At 36.7% G+C, this 19,975-nt stretch overlaps 1 protein-coding gene across 2 annotated transcripts in view; it reads left to right on the top strand.

Annotated features, from left to right (window-relative positions):
- Positions 1-8,849: 8,849 nt before the first annotated feature.
- The window catches only part of LOC148848266 (elongation factor G, mitochondrial-like), a 29,719-nt gene continuing 18,593 nt past the window's right edge, over positions 8,850-19,975 (top strand). For both annotated transcript variants that reach the window (XR_016100675.1, XM_088949387.1), the window contains exons 1-5: positions 8,850-9,454; positions 15,560-15,781; positions 16,718-16,839; positions 16,937-17,087; positions 17,788-17,859. Coding sequence is in view for 1 of the 2 variants with exons in the window: in XM_088949387.1 (XP_088805513.1) it covers positions 9,044-9,454; positions 15,560-15,781; positions 16,718-16,839; positions 16,937-17,087; positions 17,788-17,859 (978 nt within the window). In the remaining variant the exon portion in view is untranslated. The remainder of the gene's footprint in view (positions 9,455-15,559; positions 15,782-16,717; positions 16,840-16,936; positions 17,088-17,787; positions 17,860-19,975) is intronic.

The raw sequence follows: 19,975 nt of genomic DNA, 5'->3' as shown, positions 1-19,975 counted from the left end.
CCTTTGTTCATATGATTGTCCATCACATTCCCCTTCTGTAGGTTCAGGTTCGTCTAGAAACAAATCCTCTAGAATTAGGGAAAGGAGGTTTTGATTGTGTTTACAAAGGTACATTGCCCAATTCAACAGCTGGCAATGACCCTTGCAACCAAAACCACCTACATCTGTGAATAACCACGACGATAATCCCCAATAACCCATAAGAGGTTTTGATTCTGTTTACGAAGGTAAATTGCCCAACTCAACAGACATAGTTGTCAAGAAAATTACAAGTTCCAAAAAGCAAGAGTAACCATTCCGAGTAAAAATGAGTACCATTGGTGTAATTCAACACATCAATATGCTTCACCTTTGAGGTTTTTGTGCTCATTGTAAGGGCCCATCCACCATAAAAACCATTGCTAGCATAATGTCGATCATCCTTGCATCTAGCATTGTTAGAAATTTCGGTCACTGAGACTTGGAGGAGAAGCTGTGAGACGTGTTTGAAGACATTGCCTTTAGAACGTTATTTTCCCCCACTTAATTTTTTTGTGTTTGCTGTTGGATTATAGGCAAATTCGGTCACAGGATACAATAAAGCCTTGGGCGAGAATCTGTAACCAACAAAGCTGAAGAGTCTCTAAAGAAAACTTTTTATGAGATAATAGCAGATCGGACTAAGAGAGACAAAAGTGATTTTCAAAAACTTGTGTGTATATTTGCTTGATTCACGCTCCTTAAATAATTTATAAAGAGTTATGGACCAGAGGAAGGTGTTGGTTCAAAAAAAGGCTCATTGAACAGTCACGAATTGTGATTGTTAAAAAGGTAGTTAACAGTTAAGAATTGTTAACTTTGAATAGTGCCTCTTGGCCACACCTGATCGAATCGTGACCGTTGAAACATTAACAGTCAGCCTCACACCAAAAGTTAAAGTTGTCTTTTGCGAGCCACACAAGTGAGAGCAAAGTGCACCTCTAAAGCACCTCATTACGCTACACACATGCACACACGCATGTTGCATGGTAGCAAGCCTCCATACTCTCCTCTTTATGTCTAAGGAGTGTAAATAAACTCCTATTTAAAAACTCAAAACAAGTATTGTAATTTTCCAATGTAGAACAAGTTAAAAGTTGGTTTTAGTAAGAGAAAAAAAACTATTTTTCCAAGACATACGTGCAAGTGTATTTTCCTATAATTGATCAATCAAACCCCATTGGATTTAACCTCTAATGAGATTAAAATCCAACAAGCATTACCAACCTCCTTAAGATCCAGAATAGGGGAACAAAGCTTGGTACTAGTGGGGGATAGATAGTGAGGGGGGGGGGGGGGGGGGGGAGTAGTTTAGGAGAAATTTTAGGAGAAAAGATTATTTAGGTTATTGGGCGGCTGTTTGGCATCCTTGTCGTTTCTTGGAGCAATGGCGCTACATCAAAAAAAGTGGGGCTCCAGGAAATGGGCATCTGTTTGGAACCGTTTTTCCATAAAAACGATGCTCCAAGCCATGCCTCAGAAATCGGGAAGCCATGGCTTGGAGTAACACTGAATTTGGTGTTTTCCTAGAGTTGTTGTTCATTGCTGCCAACAGGGCAGTGATGTGGCACTGGATAATGAGTACCGGTGCTAAAAACGTTTCCTGGAGTAGTGGTACCAAACAAAAAAATTTGCTTTTGCTCCTAGAAAAGTCCTACCTAGCAGCAACGATTCCAAACAAAAATAAAGGCATCGTTTTCTGAGAAAACAATGTTTCCAACCACACATCAGCAACACCAACGGTGCGGCATCTGTAGCATCGATGCCAAGCATATACCGGGAAAGTGCATCTCATTGGTTGTTTAAAAAATGACATGGAATATTACATAATTTCATTATTAATTTTATAATATATTAGGTTATTATTAATTTGAATATTATATTATAATTATTTTTCTACGTTGAAGATTTTTTTAATTTATTACATAATTTCGTTATTTTAACTATTTTAAATCTAGTTATGATAAATATTTAGTTATTTAAATATTTAAATAATCTATAAAATATTTAAATTTTTTGTTATTTTCATTTTATTTTTTTAAGCTATTACATATTATTAAATATTTGAAAAACATTTAAATTGATAATCTGGAAAAAAACATAATTTAAATTGTTAGTACATAATTTTGTGATATATTTTGTAAAAATATAAAATTATTTTTTGTGTTTTTTGTATAAATATTTTAAAGTTATTATATAACTTTATTAGAATATTTAAATAATTGTTAAATTTTTTAATCCAAACTTTCTTTAGATAGATATAGATAAAAAGTAGGGAGAGGATAAATAGGATTTAGAGATAATTTAAGAGAGAAACTCCTACTAAAATATAGATAATTTGGGAGATAAATAGGAATTAGAGATAATTTGGAAGATAAATAGGAATTAGAGATAATTTAGAAGATAAATATGAATTAGATATAATTTTGGAGAAAGTGGGAGATAGGGGGGGGGAGGGGGAGAGTAGTTTAGGAAAAATTTTAGGAGAAGAGATTATTTAGGTTATTTGGAAAGTGCATCTTATTGGTTGTTTAAAAATGACATTAATAAAAAAATAAAAAATTAAAAAAAAGGAGAGATTCTTGACCAATTTGTTTTAATATATGTATATATATAGAGAGAGAGAGAGACTTTCATAATATGTATTGTAAAATATATTTTATATTCTATAATATGTGTGTATTGTGAGCTCCAGGAAGTTCATGGCTAGTTCAAAGGATTTGGAGTCAATACTCATTTTTTAGAGGAAATGGGCCATCATTTTAGGTTTGAAAATATCGATTTCAGGTCTTTGATAGTGACTCCGTCCTCCATGGAAAAAGCATACAACCAAGAGATTCGGGTCCCAAGAATTGGGTGAGGGAAAGTATTAAGCATCCATTTCTCCAAGTTGTTGTAGCAGCCCGATACGGGAGTCATTTAGACTCATCTTCTTTTGGGGAAAAACATAAATGGTTGTAAGAATTTCTTAAATCTGGAGGAATATGCTTTTAACTTCTCTTAGGACTAATTTTGAAGTGATGTTATCGGGTCTTAGGTATTGATTTCCCTAAGACCCTCGCTTCTCTACCTCTAGTCTTAGTCAAGAAGAAGTTGAAAACAATGATTCTTCGACATTTTAGAATATCAAGCAACCCAGAAAACTAAAAAAGATGACTTACTTGTTTGGTATGTGCCTTAACAAGAGTTTTCCAACAGCTAAAAGAACTTCAAATGGAACTTGAGAGTAAGGCGGGAGTTGAGCTGAGGGATTATGGTGTTATGTTTAAAAGATAGGGAATGAGGTTTAAGCTTGACTTCGAGGATTAAGCATAATGAATGAGTTATAGAACAATCTCTCCCTTCTCTCTGGTCTCTTAAGTTGTCTCTCTCTAGGTCTCCTCTCTTTCAGGTCTTTCTTCTTCATCCAGCCCCCCCCCCTTCTCAAGCTCGAGTTGGGCCTCTATTTATAGAGAAAATGGTTTGAAATTCGCTCAGCTATAGTGTCCGTGGCTCAGCAGAGTTCTTTCACTGAAATATGTAAGATTCTTTCAAAGAAATTGATGCCCAATCAAGCTTTCTTATTTAGTGAAACATTTTCTTCAATTTGGGAGTGGCTTTCTTGGGTTTTGTGCAGCCAATGGGAGCTGAAGGCATGTCAGACGTTGCAGTCTCGTATTTGGGGTTGTCAGTGGCAAGAAATGTAAGTTTGATGAACTTTTTAAAGTGCTTTTATCTTTTCTTGGTTTTAAGTAAGGGTCTATTTGATATTTTAGGTTTTTTAAGCCTATTTGGCTCTGTTTCATTAGTCTAGGTGTTATAATGGGTTAAGAATGGATCTAACGTCAGTCATCACCCATATAAGTCTTCAGGTTGGGCCAGATGACATGGCGATTTAATCTGGTGTGTCGAAACGGCATATTTATAGTTTAATGGTTAAATGTGCGAATCTAGTCATCAAATTTGGTGTCCTAAGGTTTTTTGGGTTTTTGAACACAGAGGTAAGGTCTGGTCGAACAAATAGGGTCGAGAAGATTAAGATCCGTGATTGACAAGTTCAAATCAATAAGATTTACTAAAATAAAATCTTTGTTTGATAACGGGTCAAATGGGGGAATTTTGGGATGAAATTTGGTGGGTTGGTATTTTTTATCACCCTGAATCTGATGGAAGTGATGGGTTTTCGATTAGAGTTGTAGATTGACTGATTTAGTTCATATCATGGTCTTAGCTTATGATTTTTTAATCATGAGAAGGTTTGAAACGGAATCTTACTTTTTTTAACAGTCAAATGGAAGTGTTTGGTCGTGAGATTTTGACATGGTGAGGTTTTTTGGGTTTTTGAGCACAAAGGCAAGGTCTGATTTGTCACGTGAAGTTGGGATGATGGTTGGTAGGCTCTAATTAATGAGATTTGTTGGAATAGGATTTAGGCTTGATGGGGGGTTAAATGAGAAAATCTTGAGCTACAATTTGGTGGGTAGGCATGGATTAAGGGGAGGATTCAAGTGGATAGTTTTGATTTGAGAAGGATAAGATCAATCTTAGTAATCATTCAAGGTCATAGGATCTTGGTAGATTTGTGGTGGGATTCGCCAGTTGATTACTTCCTAGTGATCTCGAGGTGATGGATATGTTGGATTTGATTTTTGAGGAATTGGGATTTGGATATTGCCTACATCGGGGCCATTAGAAAGGAAGTTGGTCTGATGAATAGTGGGCCTTTAGAGTTTAGTCATGAAAATTGATGTGTATTTGGGTTGTACTTTTCAAAGTTTAGGGATGATGTCTGATCGGATGTTGATATTGATCTCAAGGCTCTTATTTGTCTTGTGGGTTGTTTCAGAGGAGGGTATTTCAGATTTTAGGAAGTCTTGAGTTGATTTGGTTATGTTTTTGAGTATCTGGGTTCTAAGAGGAGGGTACCAAGAGGTGGGGTGAAGGGCCGAACAAAAAATGGTTGCTAACATGTATGTATATGTTAATCGAGTCAAATTATGAGCTTTTGAACCAAACTTTTTATTAGTCGAGCTCGATTTCAAAAAATTAATTGAGCTTACCTTGACATTCAAATTTGATTAGAATCAAACTCAAACTGAGCCTAATCAAACTCAAGCTCGAACTATTTGATTACAACCCTAATGCCACTAGTTTGCTTTGATGCGCTTGTCAAACAATGCAAAAATTTGGTTACTAGATTTTTCTGCATTGCTTAGACTTTTTAGTTGATGTTTTAATCTTTTAATGTAGGGAGAAGGGGAGAGAGGGGGTTGAGTGTGTTGTAGTGGAACCTAGTGTCATATTTAGTGGAACCAAGTTATATGATGACAACCTATTTCAATTAATATCAATTAGTCAATTTATATTTTATATTTTTAATATTATATTCAATTGAATTTAAATCAATCAATGAATTAATGTTTTTTAATATTCTTTAATATAATTAGTTTGACAACTTTATTATTTTTATATTTATACATTTTCATTATTTTTATACTTTTAATAATATACTAACGGTCTTCCTTAAAATAATTTTAATTTCATTTTTTATGATTTTTTTTACTTTGAAGTTTCAATCGTTTAGTTGTATTGGGGGATGTGGAACCAATGATAACACCCCGTTTATGCTAGTGATAAAGTACATAGATCCATAGTAGTGAGGGATTTAATGATTATGGGTCCCATGCATTTTATGACTGGAGTGGATTCACAACCTACCAAGCAACTATTGCATTCAGCTAATCCTATCATTTACCCCCCCCCCCCCCAAAAAAAAAAAAAAAAAATCATTCATATCTGCATTTTGGTTGGGAGACGCATGGATATGGAGAGAAAAGGAGTGAGTTGGAAAATCATGTCTCAAAATATTTCAAAGAAAGGATCTAAATCCAAAAATGGTTGTTGAGTACTTGACTTGGCCAGAAAGAACTTGTGTGAATATTATGATGCAAATTGGTGTATGGTGAATCTGAAAAACCCAATAAATTTGATATGGGTCAAATGGTACCCTTCAAGGGAGAGAACCATCAATATTAATTTTGATGTCTCAACTAAAAGATATGGTTATTGTACTGTTGGATGCATCGCAATAGAACATTGATAAGGAACATTGATATCACATTTCCATCAATGTTGTTGAATGCAAGGTGGCATTTGAAACTCACAAGATCATGGTTCATCTTGGCCACTCCAATGTATGGTTCGAGGGAGACCTAACGATAGTAGTTTGCAAGTCAAGGATCGTCCTCCATAGAGACGCAAATATTAGTGCAAAAATGTCTCAGATTGGTTGAAGAAACAAACATTTGCACTTCCCATTCACACACGTCGAGGTAAACAACCCTGTTGTGTAGCCCTTCAAAACATATTAAAAAAATTGTAGATTGGTTGGGCAGTCCTCCTCTCTTGACCTTAGTAGTTGTGGTGGATTCCCTTAGATCCCACATTTCTCCATTAGGTTTTCTTTACTTTATTGTAAAAAAAAAAAGGAAAAAGATAGGGGTTAGGTGGGACCTAGTGTCAAGAGAAAGGGTTGCATGGGGCTCGATATTAGGGGAGAGAGAGGGGTTTGTGGGTTTTGTTTTTTAAAAAATTCAATATTTTTATTTTAATGAAAACAATTTATTTTTCTTTTTCTAATGACTATCAATCTTGTAGCCCCCTAGCTGGATAAAATTGTTTATTTGAAGACTACTACTATCTTCAATCCTTTATTGTAGTGAATGTTTAGCTTTAAGGGTGATCATCAAGAACAAAAAAAAAAAAACTAATCGAATGGATGAAATTGAATAGGTCAATTTGGTTTTAATTCAGTATTTTTTGAAAAATTGAAGGTACTGGTTCAGTTCTAGTTAACACATAAAAAATCAATAGTTAACTAAACTAAGTTGTGTGTTTGTTTATATATACATATTATATATTGTGATGACCCTCCAATTACGAACTGCCACGTGGTGCCAAAAACCGTCTAATGACACCTTGGCATCACATGTGGCATCACATTGGCTTATGCCACCCAAAGTAACTTTGACCTTGCTTAAGAGTAGACTGGCAGATTGGCTTATAGGATCCTTTACGATGCACATTCATTAACTGCTCTGAACACTGGACTACCTCTTCGACCTGGGTAAAATGTGACCTAAGGTGTCACGCTAACCTCAAGATAGCTCCGACCTACGTGGCATGTCTCTCCTTATTTGTTTGCACCACCTAGTGCCCCCAAAATGTCCATGGACACGATGCCCACATGGCAATGGTAAACTCAATACCTTCCACTTCGTGAGGAACCAGATAAGGACCACCGCAACACTATGTTGGCGTTGTAAGCAATGGACGAATAAGGCCTATCACCTCCGAATGTGGTGAACACGCCTTGATTGAGCTTCAAAGTCTATATAAGGGTGACCCTCATCCTCAACCCTCAAACGGTATGCTTACACTTCTACACATTTACTATACTAGCTTTCAACTTTGATTCTCTACCCACTAGCTCTCGTTCACTTCGACAGCTAGGTACTAACTTGACTATCGTAGTTCCTTTCCCCAGATCATCCTCACAGGCTCTCTAGTGTGTCTGATCTTGCTTATACAATATGACGACCTCAGTTCACATCATCCAAGCTATATTTGCTAGTAGGGACTGATATCGATTTGATCATCAATTTTCATATATATATATATGTATATATATTAGATTATCTAAATATTATAAATGAATATATATATAAATATATATATATATATATATTTATAATATATTGTTTATTATTTATAATATAATATATCATATGTATTTCTAGTATTTTTATTATATATGTTTTATGTATTTATAATATATATTATAAATATCAAAGACACAAAAAAATGATAAATTGAATAGGTCAAAAACTGAACCAAACAAGTGGTTAGCCAATTGGCTTTGGTTCAGTTTGGTTCATAATTTTCAAAAAATCAATGGTATCAATTTGATTTTAAAAATAGACCTATGGTTCGATTAACCAAACTGTGAACACCCCCTACTTATCTTTTGTTCTATGTAGATCATAAAAATTAACTCCAAATAATGTATATTATACATGGCTAATACTTTCTTGAACACATGCATATCACTAATGAAACAGCAAATGAGCACTCTACTAATAATGCTTTGGCAAGTTTATAATAGCCCAACGTGATTTTTCTATTACTATTTTAATGTCAAACTGATGAAAGGGTGTGGTAAACAAGGGGGCCAAGGGTCACACCAGAGGTTATCATGGCCCGGCTTAGTACCCATGAGTTCATGACAAGGCCCATAAGGTTTGGGCCTTAATCTTGGGACTGATTGAACCGGGCTTTGACCCTAATATGTAATTACATGCATTATATTAAAATATAATAATTTTATAGATTTAACTATAATGTTAAAAAGATACGTGGAAAAGTACGGATAAGCCCAATGTAAATTTTTAATTTTCACTTCTGACCTTGGCCGAACTGTCATTCTCCCAAAGACATGATACCAGAAAAAACTTATAAGCAATCAACCTTCCTCTTCAAAATGGTAATCAAGTGGGTTTTAATCAAATGGTCAAAGCCTTTCCAGTATCACATGCAGATTTTCCCCAATTTATATTATTGACATATAACATGTGAATAAGATATTGTTAAAAATATAAAAATATTTGATATAATAAATTACACGTATTTTTATACTTATATAATATATGTATATATAAAGTATAAATATATAGTGTGCTGGACCGAACTTTTTTTATAGATGATGGGCTGGACCGAACTTTGAGCGGGGCTTGAAATGTTGGCACAGGCCCGGCCCAGGCCTAAACACAAAATACTAGCCCAAGCCAGAATTTGCCGCAAAAAACAGGGTAGGCGGCCTCTGTAATTTGCCGCAGATACGCTCCAGCCTCCAGCCTGCAGGTCAAAGGCGACTGAACCAACCTTTTCTATTGGAGTTGGGGTTTCGACAAGCGTGGGGCGAGGACGACTAGAGGTTTAGCACTAGGGTTTTAGGTGAAGGAAGGAATTCGCTCCAACACAGACGACCATGGCGAGGTCTATTAGGTCTTCTGCGACTCGTCTACTTTACGCCCTGTGCACGGAAAACACTCTCTCCTCTCTGTCATCCTCATCCTCGCCTTTCGCGGTTATCGTACTCGAAAATGGCCAACGGCGGGGATTTTCTGCTGGGAACTTGGCGCGAGCGAAGGAAGATAAGGACGCTTGGTGGAAGGAAGCCATGGAGAAGCTTCGGAACATCGGAATTTCTGCACATATTGATTCCGGCAAGACGACGCTCACCGAGCGGATTCTATACTATACGGGAAGAATTCACGAGATCCATGAGGTCAGAGGGAGAGATGGAGTTGGCGCAAAGATGGACTCCATGGATTTGGAAAGAGAGAAGGGGATTACGATCCAATCTGCTGCTACTTACTGTACCTGGAATGGTTATCAGGTGCATTTTGTTTGTTGCACTACTTCGTTTAAATTGCTTATAGTTGATTTTGATTTTTTTTTTCTAATGCTGCGTTATTCAGTATGGTTTTAGAGCAATCCAGTCTTCTTTGATTATTCTTGGAGGTGATAGTTCGTTTGACGGGGTAGATCAGAAGTTGGATTTAACCCGTTATGTTTTAGTATGAAATAGAATGCCGGTATGCCACCATAATTTGCTTGATTTATGGAGTAAATATATTAACGAGATCGAATCAGATCAGCGTTTTCTATCCATCTTCTGATTGGATTTTTAGTTGATTCTGGAGCTCTCCTATACGTACACATGCCAGTCACTCATACGTAGTGCACTTCTATGTGATCAACCATTGCTTGTGCTTTTTTTTTTTTGCCCTTTCTGTCTTGTTGTTCAAAATATACATTCCAATCATCTGCCGTGGATACTGGAAGTTAGAGCCAACTGTCCCTACTCCCTACAGCCTCAGGCCTTTCTCTAAGCCTCTGGAAGCAATTGTGTTACGATCCATAAGCCTCTGGAAGCAATTGTGTTACGATCCATTTGTCCCATATTGGTAGTATGTGATGCTAATGTGAGGTATCCCACATCGGTAGTATGGGATGCTGTTGTGGGTATGTATGTGCTTGGGTTTTCTCCCTCTAACAGTTAGGGGTGAGTTCTCCTAAGGCGCATAACAAATGGTATCAGAGCCTACACTATGCCTCCCAGTTGCAATCGTGCGGCGCAGGTGGTGATGTTGGTATTGCAGTGTTTGGCCGGGACTAGGTGGACTGGTGCAAAGCAAGCCTGTGTGGGTGCTGGGACTGCAGAGTGTGGTGGAACGTTACGATCCATTTGTACCATATTGGTAGTATGGGATGCTAATGTGAGGTATCCCATATCGGTAGTATGGGATGCTGTTGTGGGTATATATGTTCTTGGGTTCCCTCCCTCTAACAACTAGCTTTTAGGGGTAAGCTCTCCTAAGGTGCATAACAAATTGCAAAATAACTCTATGGAAATCTTAAAAAAGAAAAGAAAGTAGAGAGAAAAACCAATAGAATATGAGAAGTCCTTGCATCCCCGGGGAAAAGTGGAGTGAGGAACCTTAACACTGTCAGAAAAGTAGCACTTGGTAATAGGGCTGTCAATGGACTCCGAAAGGCCGATACCCAATTTGACTCCAAAAGTCCGATACCTCAGATTTGGATGTTAGAACTTGCATCTGATTAATAAATCGGATGCGGATGTAATCCCATCCCATCCTGTTAAAATTCAAGTTCCATAGTTGTCAAGGCGCCTAGGCAGTGGAATTTTAAAGTATAAAATAATGTAGCAAGAGAGAGAGGGGGAGGGAGAGGGAGAGAGAGAAGGGGGTGGAGCCCCCTTTTTGTTCCCAAAAAATATTTCTTAAAAAGAAAAACAAACATAGGAGTTAGAGGACATGGAGAGAGAGAGAGAGAGAGAGAGAGAGAGAGAGAGAGAGAGAGAGAGAGAGAGAGAGAGAGAGAGAGTGGAGCCCCCTTTTTGTTCCCAAAAAATATTTCTTAAAAAAGAAAAACAAACATAGGAGTTAGAGGACATGGAGCAAAAAAGAAAAATAGGAGTAAGAGACTTGGACTGTGTTTAAGGTGGCGGAGGCCCTGTTTCATGTTTCGTCCAAAAAAAGCATTATTAAAAAATAGTACAAAAATATACAAGAAAGTTTAAGAAAGTTGGGGCGTAGCCCCTGTTTAAGAAGAAGGGGGCAGAGCCCCTGTTTTGTTTCCAAAAGTACTTTTAAAGAATTATAAAATAAAATACTGGAGTACCAGGGTGATTTGAGGAAGGAGGAGGAGGTTGAAGAGGTGGAGCCCCTTTTTCGTCCCAAAACTATTTCTAAAATAAGAAAAAAAGAAGAAGAAACTTACTGGGAGGTCTTGGATGAACTGAGTCCTCGGTTTCTCCTCTCAGTCTTTGTTCAAAATGCAAACCCAAAGAAACTTTCATAGCTTTAGTAAAAAAAGATTTATCTTTATAAAAAAGTTCTAACATACAACAGGATGTATTCTAATAAAATAAAATCAACCAATAAAATGATACAATATATAAAGCGGCATTCAAAAAATGATATAATGTGTATATGCATGAGCGCCTAATACGAAAAACACTTGGCGTTGGGCAAGGCGACTTCTAAAAATCTCCTAGTTGCCTAGGCATCACCTTGACAACCATGCCAAGTCCAATAAAAAATTATATACATATACATTCATTTATATAAAGTTTATAAATTATAAATCTACTGTTTTATGTTTATATACATTTCTATACATGTATAAATTAAAAAATAATTAGTTTTTTAAACTTTTTAATTTTTTTGTCATCTTAAACACAATAAGATGGATGCAGATTAAATCTGAATCTGATATATCGGATTTTGTGAGGACTGAATCTCTTCTCTTTTATCATTCACTAGCCAGCTCATCACCACCTTGGAGTCGTCTTCAATAATTAGCTTTCCAACTCCCAATTCTTTAGCCTTTTGCACCCCCTAAAACTACTGCCATAACTTTTGCCCTAACTGAATCTACTTCTCCTATTGGACCTGCATACACCGTACTTATAATTCCATTGTCATCCCTTACTCCCCCAATTCCATATAGCCTAGGTTTATCCGAATTACTTCCACCAAAGTTCAGCTTCATCCACTTTCTACTTGGATGTATCCAATCCCTTTTAATCTTAGGGTCCGTTTGGTTCGTGGGAATAGGGCTCTGGAATCGGAATCGGAATGGCCATTCTGATTATTCCGATTCCAACTGTTTGATTGGGTGGAATTGGAATCTATTCCCATTACTGGTGGAATGGCATTTCCTTCCCCTCTCTTGGGAATGAGAATCCATTCCAGCTGATTCCAATTCCCATCTGAACCAAACAGGTGGGAAAATAGGCCATTCCAATTCCGATTCCAACTGTGAACCAAATGGACCCTTAGTTCTTTTGATAATGAATCTGCAATTGGGAATGAGAATCCATTCCAGATGATTCCGATTCCCATCTGAACCAAACAGATGGGAGAAATAGGCCATTCCAATTCTGATTCCAACTGTGAACTAAATGGACCCTTAGTTTTTTTGATAATGAATCTGCAATTGCCTCTAAATGTGATGGTATCAATTACTGCTTTCTTGCTTCTTTTTTCCCCACAATTCTTGCAATACTTTCTTCCCATGATGTTCAAACCACTGCTGCTCTTGTACATTTCCACAGGATTTTGCCTCTTCTTCTTGGGCACCTGAATACTGTTGCCTCAAATAATCTGTCCAAGCAAGAGGAGGATTCCACTTGCATCCAAAAAGAGCAAGAAACCAATCCCAAATACAGCAGACAAATGGACAGGATATTTGTAGGTAGTATGCAGTCTCACCATTCAGTTTGCACATGATACACCAATTATTAGATAAGTACCAAATTTGTCTCTTCCTTTGCAATCAATCACAAGTATTAATATTCCCATGGAAACAATTAGAACAACATAAATTACTATACTAAATGATTAAATGTGCAGATAAATAATTTATGCATATAACTTCTCTTTAAAGTTCTAGGTTCTTTATCATATATTACATGTGTGAAAAGAGGAGTTCCCTGAAGTGTCCATGGAAAGTAGCTAGCTAGTTGTGGATTAAGTGACTTTTGCAGACCTCCTTTACGTCATTAGGAATGGGGCTTGTTTATTTCTTCTTGGTTAATAATTTTTCCTCAGGGACTTTTTTTATAAGTAATTTTTCGTTAGTGTTGGACTTGGCAATAAAAAAGATACAAGAAAAGAAAAGAACCAAAGAAGGGTAGATTTTTTACTGTGAACATCTAAGCACATAGATCATTCCATGTGTCTAATTTCTTGCTTTAATTTTTTGTTCTTGAGTTGTAGATTCATATATTGAATGAATTGTATCTTCAGAGGGATACCAAGGAATCTGGATCATATGGCTGATACTTTAGCTAAATCAGGGATGGGGAGGGTTTTTCGCATGGTTCAAATTCTTTGCCTGAATGATTCCCTGGGTGGTTGGTCTTTTTGTTTTTGTTTTTTTTTGCTTCATTTTATGTCTTCTCATGCACATCCTGACCCTTCTATTTTTGAAATGAGTATTGCCTTTTCTAAGATAAACATTTGTTCTTGAGTTCATGCAACACTTGTTGATAAAAGAAAGTAGTCATCAATGATGATCTGTATTTGAATTTACAATTTATGCTTGCGGAAATTCTTTAAGAGTATCCATGCTCTAGTTCTTCAATATTTCAGTCAAAAAGTTGGTAGCTCTAGGTTATATGGTAAATCCTAAGTATGATTTCCTGCCTTTCTATCATTTTTGCAGTTTTTTAATCCTAGTTCTTCAACCATTCTCTTTCCTTAATATTTAATATGCTCCTGTATCTCCATAAACTTTCATAAGTAATTCCAATTTCATGGAAACTAAACTGTAGACTGAGATGAGGGGCATTTGGTGAAGGCTGAAGTCGCTGAACTTAATGGCTTATTAGTTTAGTTATTACTTTGCCTTTTGGTGCATAAAATGGTCTTGTAATAAAATATTTATGAGTAATTAAACCAACCTTCCATTAAGCCATTAAGAACTCTTAAGTCTCGAGCCACATAATTTATCCACCATATATAAGGCAAATCAATCAGTCATTCAGAGCGATTTCATCTGTTATAAGAGGTTTCTAAAATTTGGAAGCATTCTTCTTAGGGGTGCAAGTCAGGTGGGCTGGGCGGGGTTGAAGCTTAACCCATGCCCAATCCTAAGAATTGGACCTAAGGCCTGAGCCCAAGGTCAAGCCTAAACTGTCAAACCCGGGCCTGGCACAAACTGAAATTTGATGCACTTGGGCTTGGGCCCAGGCCTAGGCTGGGTTCGGGTTGGTCAATCGGCCCATACTAAAATTTAATATAAATGTATGTACATATGTATATGATTTATAAAAAAAATGCATATTAGGCGGGCTGGGCTTGGGTTAAGATAAGGTAGGGCCAGGCTTGGGCTAGGTTTGGGCTACCTAAGGGCTGTGCTCTGGCCTGATGACCGAAAAATAAAAAAGTCCAAACTTTTGGGCAGGCCCAACCTGGGAACCGAAAACCCAAGCCCAGCCTGTGTAAAATTGTGGGCTGGGTCAGTCCGGTCCCGCCCAAGTTGCGCTCCTATTTCTTCTGTTCGTGTCAATTCTGCTCCCATTGCATACTAAATTACTAATCCATCTTCACTTTTGTGGTATTTAAAATTTAATCCTTTTACACGTTGTTGTGACCTGTTTCTTATCTAATACACACATAGTTGTCTTGGGCGCCTCACTCAAACGCCTTGACTTTTAGCAACTAGGCACCCTTCTAGGCGACTAAGTGCCTACCTAGGCGACAAAAATGACTAGGCGGGCGTCTTTTATAATATCATTTATATTGCTGTATCTTATTAATGTATGTGTTAATACATTTTATTATATGCTATATGTATCAATTATACTTTGTTTTAATGTTTTACTATTGAAATTTAAAAGATCAAAGGGTTTTGAGGAGAGAAAAAGAAGGAAAGAAAGAAAGAAAAGAAAGAGGAAAGAAAGAATAGAATGATAAAGTTTTTTTTTTCTATTTTACTTTCCATCTTGAATATTTATCATATAAAGTTAATAACCTTCTTTAGCTGCTAATTAATATGAATTTGCTCTATTAAATACTTATTATAGTAGTATTATTTTTGAAAATAATGAAATTAATATATGTAAAAGATTTTTATCTTTTAGATGTGATGATTTGCCACATTTTTAGAGGAAATTTAATGTTCTTAATAAAGAGAATTGCTATTTTTTCAATTAACATACATGCTGAGTGGTATATAAAACTAGGAAACTAGCCAAAAGTCAGTTTTTTATATTATAAAATTTTTATTGCCTAGGCAATGCCTAGGCGCCCCAGTGTCGCCCAGAATCACCTAGATGCCTTGAAAACTATGACTGCACATTTGGTGAGTTACCATAAAAACTGTTGTTAATAATATTTTTGGTAAGTGCATTAACAATTTCGTAATTTATTTTGTGGATTTCATACATATTCATGTTTTTGTTTTGCAGGTTAACATAATTGACACCCCAGGACATGTCGATTTTACCATTGAGGTTGAACGAGCATTGCGTGTTCTTGATGGTGCTATACTTGTCCTTTGTAGTGTTGGTGGTGTTCAGAGTCAATCAATTACTGTTGATCGGCAAATGAGAAGATATGAAGTTCCAAGACTTGCATTCATTAACAAACTTGATAGAATGGGAGCAGATCCATGGAAAGTCCTCAACCAGGTGAACAATCAACAACTGTTGAACCTTGTAGAAGTGTTATGACATCTAAAGGTGGATGATGCATCCATCCCATGGATATCATCATATCAATATCACTTTGCCCCCTCCATTCATAGGTTATTATTGTTAAATGTACATATTTGAGTTTTTGCCCAGATCAGATGCTTTGGAATTTACTGACATTGATGTAATATTTATATTAAGGGGGATCAGGTATTTAGCACAAAAAATATCATTCAAGATTCAAGAACACTACAGTCTAATAATTGGGCTTAATGCCCCACATTGCCTTTTCACTACCCTCTGTCTAACCAAGTCATTGAACAAGCTATTCAGCTTGGTGTCAGAGAACAATCTTTTATTGGGCCTCCAATACTATCTGATTTTGAAGGTGTTTTTTAATTTTTGTTATGACTGAGAAAACATAATATTCAGTTCTTAGTGGGGACCTAAGCCATAGTAGCTCTGACACACCATGGGCCCTTGCTGTATATTCTACATCAATTGATGATATGGCAACCACAGATTCTTGCTTACTCATCCAAGAAACCAAGGGCGAGGACATTGGTGTTATAGACAAGTCATGAAGGAAACTGAAAGTCTAATAAGGGCGACAGATAGCACTTTATTGTTGGTTAACAGGTCTGCTAATAGATTGCCAATCAAAAAAAGGCCTGCTAATAGCTTGGCTGACACACTTACCAAGCAGGTAGTCAATAGTGGACAGCTGTTTTGGGGTTCTTTAAATGTAGAATGAAAAGAGGTGGTATACTTGGGATGGGGGTTCTGATAGCCCACTTGCAAAAAGCGATGCTGGGCATGTTGTATATACACATTTTTTTGGTTCTTTCTAATAAAATTCTTCCAGTTATTAAAAAAATTTGATTTTTGAAAAGGCTCAGCTTTTCATTTCTGACTCTAGCGCTTCTCCTGTAGGCAAGGTCTAAGCTTCGGCATCATAGTGCTGCAGTGCAGGTTCCAATTGGACTGGAAGAAGAATTTCAGGGTCTTGTGGACCTTGTGCAGTTAAAAGCTTATTTCTTCCATGGTTCAAATGGGTTTGTTCTATCTTAAGCCTATGCTTAATTTCTTGAAGTTTAACATCACTATTTCATCTGCAAAGTTTTCTTCTCACTGAGTTGCTGCCTTTTGTAGTGAAAAAGTTGTCACCTCAGATATTCCTGCCGATATGGAAGCTTTAGTTGCAGAAAAAAGGCGGGAACTAATAGAAATGGTGTCTGAAGTTGATGATCAACTTGCTGAAGCTTTTCTAAATGATGAACCAATATCACCCAGTGACCTTGAGGTGTGTTGCAAAATGTTGTTTTAATATGATAATCTCTTTTTGTTGATATTACTGCATGGCTTCATTGTTGATCTGTTTGTGATTGATAGCCCTGCTACAAAACTTCTTGTATGGCATGTACAGAAATTTGTACTTATCTTTGGCTCTGCTTGCTGATTAATGTTTGGCTTGCATTTAATGTCAAAGTTTGCAAAGCTTTGTATAATGGTAGCAGGGCATGGATTTTGATGCTTTTTTTATCCACAATTTACCTTTGTGTTTTAAAAATCATACATTATTGTGCAAGATCATTTGGTTGACTGTTGGACCAAAACCTGGGAAAAAAGATGATGGTCCTGACCATCTACAAACCCTTGTAAGTAGTCACAATGAAAAATCAACATATCAGTTGCGTTTAATTGCGTTATGGCTGATATTTGGCTAGCAGGTAGTATTCTATGTGGGGCCATGCCCAAGTGGAGCCTCAAAACTGATATGTTAACACTAAAAAGTATTTAGTCGAAGTATAATCTGGTTGATGATAAAAAAAGTTTGTGATTCTTACCTCCTGTTATTTGATTACTATGAAATTTCTAGTGGTGCAGTTCTTACCAACTTTTTTGGTTCCATTGGCATCTATTGGTCTGGAAATAATTGACATGTGTTTTTTCTGTCCTATTATCATCTTCACGATATTTATAGTCTTACTCCTTTTGTATAGATGGCAATCCGCAGGGCTACAATAGCACGCAAATTTGTCCCAGTATTTATGGGTAGTGCATTCAAAAATAAGGTAACTTAGATGGCTTAGTTGGTGACTTTGTTTTCTTTTTAATCTTTATGGTGAATGCTTATCTACTTGGATTTCCATTTTTCTACCATGCACATTTCAGAAATTTTTAGTTGCTAAGTTGCTATGTAAGCTAATGACAATACTATTTATTTGTTGAGCAACTATTTTATTTAATTTTCTTTGTCCAGTAAGACTTAGGATTGTGAGAAGTAAGAGAGAGAACGAGAGGAGAGAAGGGGGGTAGTATAAGAGAGAAACAGAGGAAGAAATGCTACTTGAATTGGGTGAGTTGCCCTTTTTGTCAGGTCACCTAAACAATTTATACTTATTGTTCAAAAATAGGAAATTACAACAATACCCCTTTACTTATCATAATAAGCTATATATTCCTACACCCCCTCTCAAGTGGAGTATAAATGATTATCATGTTCAAGTTGCTCAAAACTTATTCAAGTTTCTAATTCTTCTGTATGACCCCTTCAGTATAAAAGTTGGCTAATTCGTCTTCTGTTTTGACATAAGTTGAGCAGATTTCATTCTTGTCTATCTTTGTCCATATAAAATGTTTGTCAACTTCAACGTGTTTGATTTGATCATGTTGAACTGCTTTGTGAGCAATGTTGATGGTTGCTTTGTTATCACATTACAACTTAATAAGCCCTGGAAATTCAACACTGAAATTCCTTAGTAACTGTTTCAGCCACATTAATTATGACATCCCATTTGCCATAGATTTGAACTTTGCATCAGCAGTTGATTTAGTCACCATACTCTGCCTCTTGCTTCTCCAAGTCACCAAGTTCCCTCCTAAGATTCCTAGGAAGGTACCATAGCCTGAATCGACCTCTTTGATCATCAACTGATCCTGCTCAATTCGCATTAGCATACGCTTCCAGTTGCAAATGCCCATGGAAAACTAAAGGCCTCTCCTTCCAAATTCAGTTTCAGAATTTTTTTTCTTCATGACTGAAGTTAAGAGGTAGCAAGAAGGTGAAGGTGGTTTGGAGCTGCATCCTGTTTGCAATTTGCTGGAACATTTGGAAGGAGAGGAATAGAAGAATTTTTTATAACAAAAGCTGTAATTTGGACAGGATAGTAGCTGCAGTAAGCAAATCAGTGGCCGACTGGGTTTTGGTTCACCCAGAATTCAGTCAATGTGCAAGGGAGGACTTGGGGGAAAACTTAGGGGAAGTGTTGGGTAGCCTGGATTTCAAATATGTAATTTGGAAAATTTGTATTGAATCTGGGTATCTTGTTTTCTCTTTTTGATGTAAGCGGGTGATGCCTCGTCACCACTTATTGGTACCCTTCCTTTTCTTTTTTAATGATTTTTTTATTTATACTTATAAAAAAGTATAAGAATCTTTTCAGCTTCCTTTGGATTAGGAACCCGGGGTGCATATGCACATATTGACTTATTACACCAGCTACAATATCTGGCCTTGTCAGAGACAAATAGAGAAGCCTTCATACAGGCCTCTAAAACACTCCCTTGTCTTCAAGAAGCTCTCCATCACCCCTATTTATGTGGTGGTTAGGATCAATGGGAGAAAGGTCCAAAGTATTGGAAATGCAAGGTGTATCGGGAAGACAATTTTAAGAGACGTATTGGGATACACCTTGGGCATGCATGGATACAGAAGAAAAATTAAGATACACATGGATATACTAGGAGATTTATATAAATCCCAAAATATATTCAATAACAATAAATATAAGTTTTAGATGACCATAACTGAGATTTCAAGTTTTAAACCTAAAAAACCATACTTTCCCTATTCTGAGAAATAAGGACAGCAACATAATTTCCCTATTCTCAAGACTGGTGGGAGTGGGAGATTCCACAAGGGCAGAAATCCTTGCTGCAGTACAAGGAATTCAGATTGTCAACCAGCTTGGGGTGGAGCATCTCCTAGTTGAAGGGGACTCTCAGGTGGCAACAAGGTGGCTCCTAAACTTGGATACCACCATTTGGGGCTACAAAGATCTCATAAAAAAAGTAAAGTGGTTAACCAGCAATATGAGAGTTGAGGTAAAACGGGTTAGTAGGTCTTCTAATTCTTTGGCTGATGCTTTAGCCAAACAGGGGGTTTCTAGGGAAGATCTTTTTTGTGCT

This window comes from Nelumbo lutea, chromosome 6, assembly GCF_056320005.1.
Source record: "Nelumbo lutea isolate HS-2025 chromosome 6, American lotus-T2T, whole genome shotgun sequence".
In the NCBI taxonomy this organism is placed as follows: domain Eukaryota; kingdom Viridiplantae; phylum Streptophyta; class Magnoliopsida; order Proteales; family Nelumbonaceae; genus Nelumbo; species Nelumbo lutea.
This window is presented reverse-complemented; position numbering and strand designations above follow the sequence as displayed.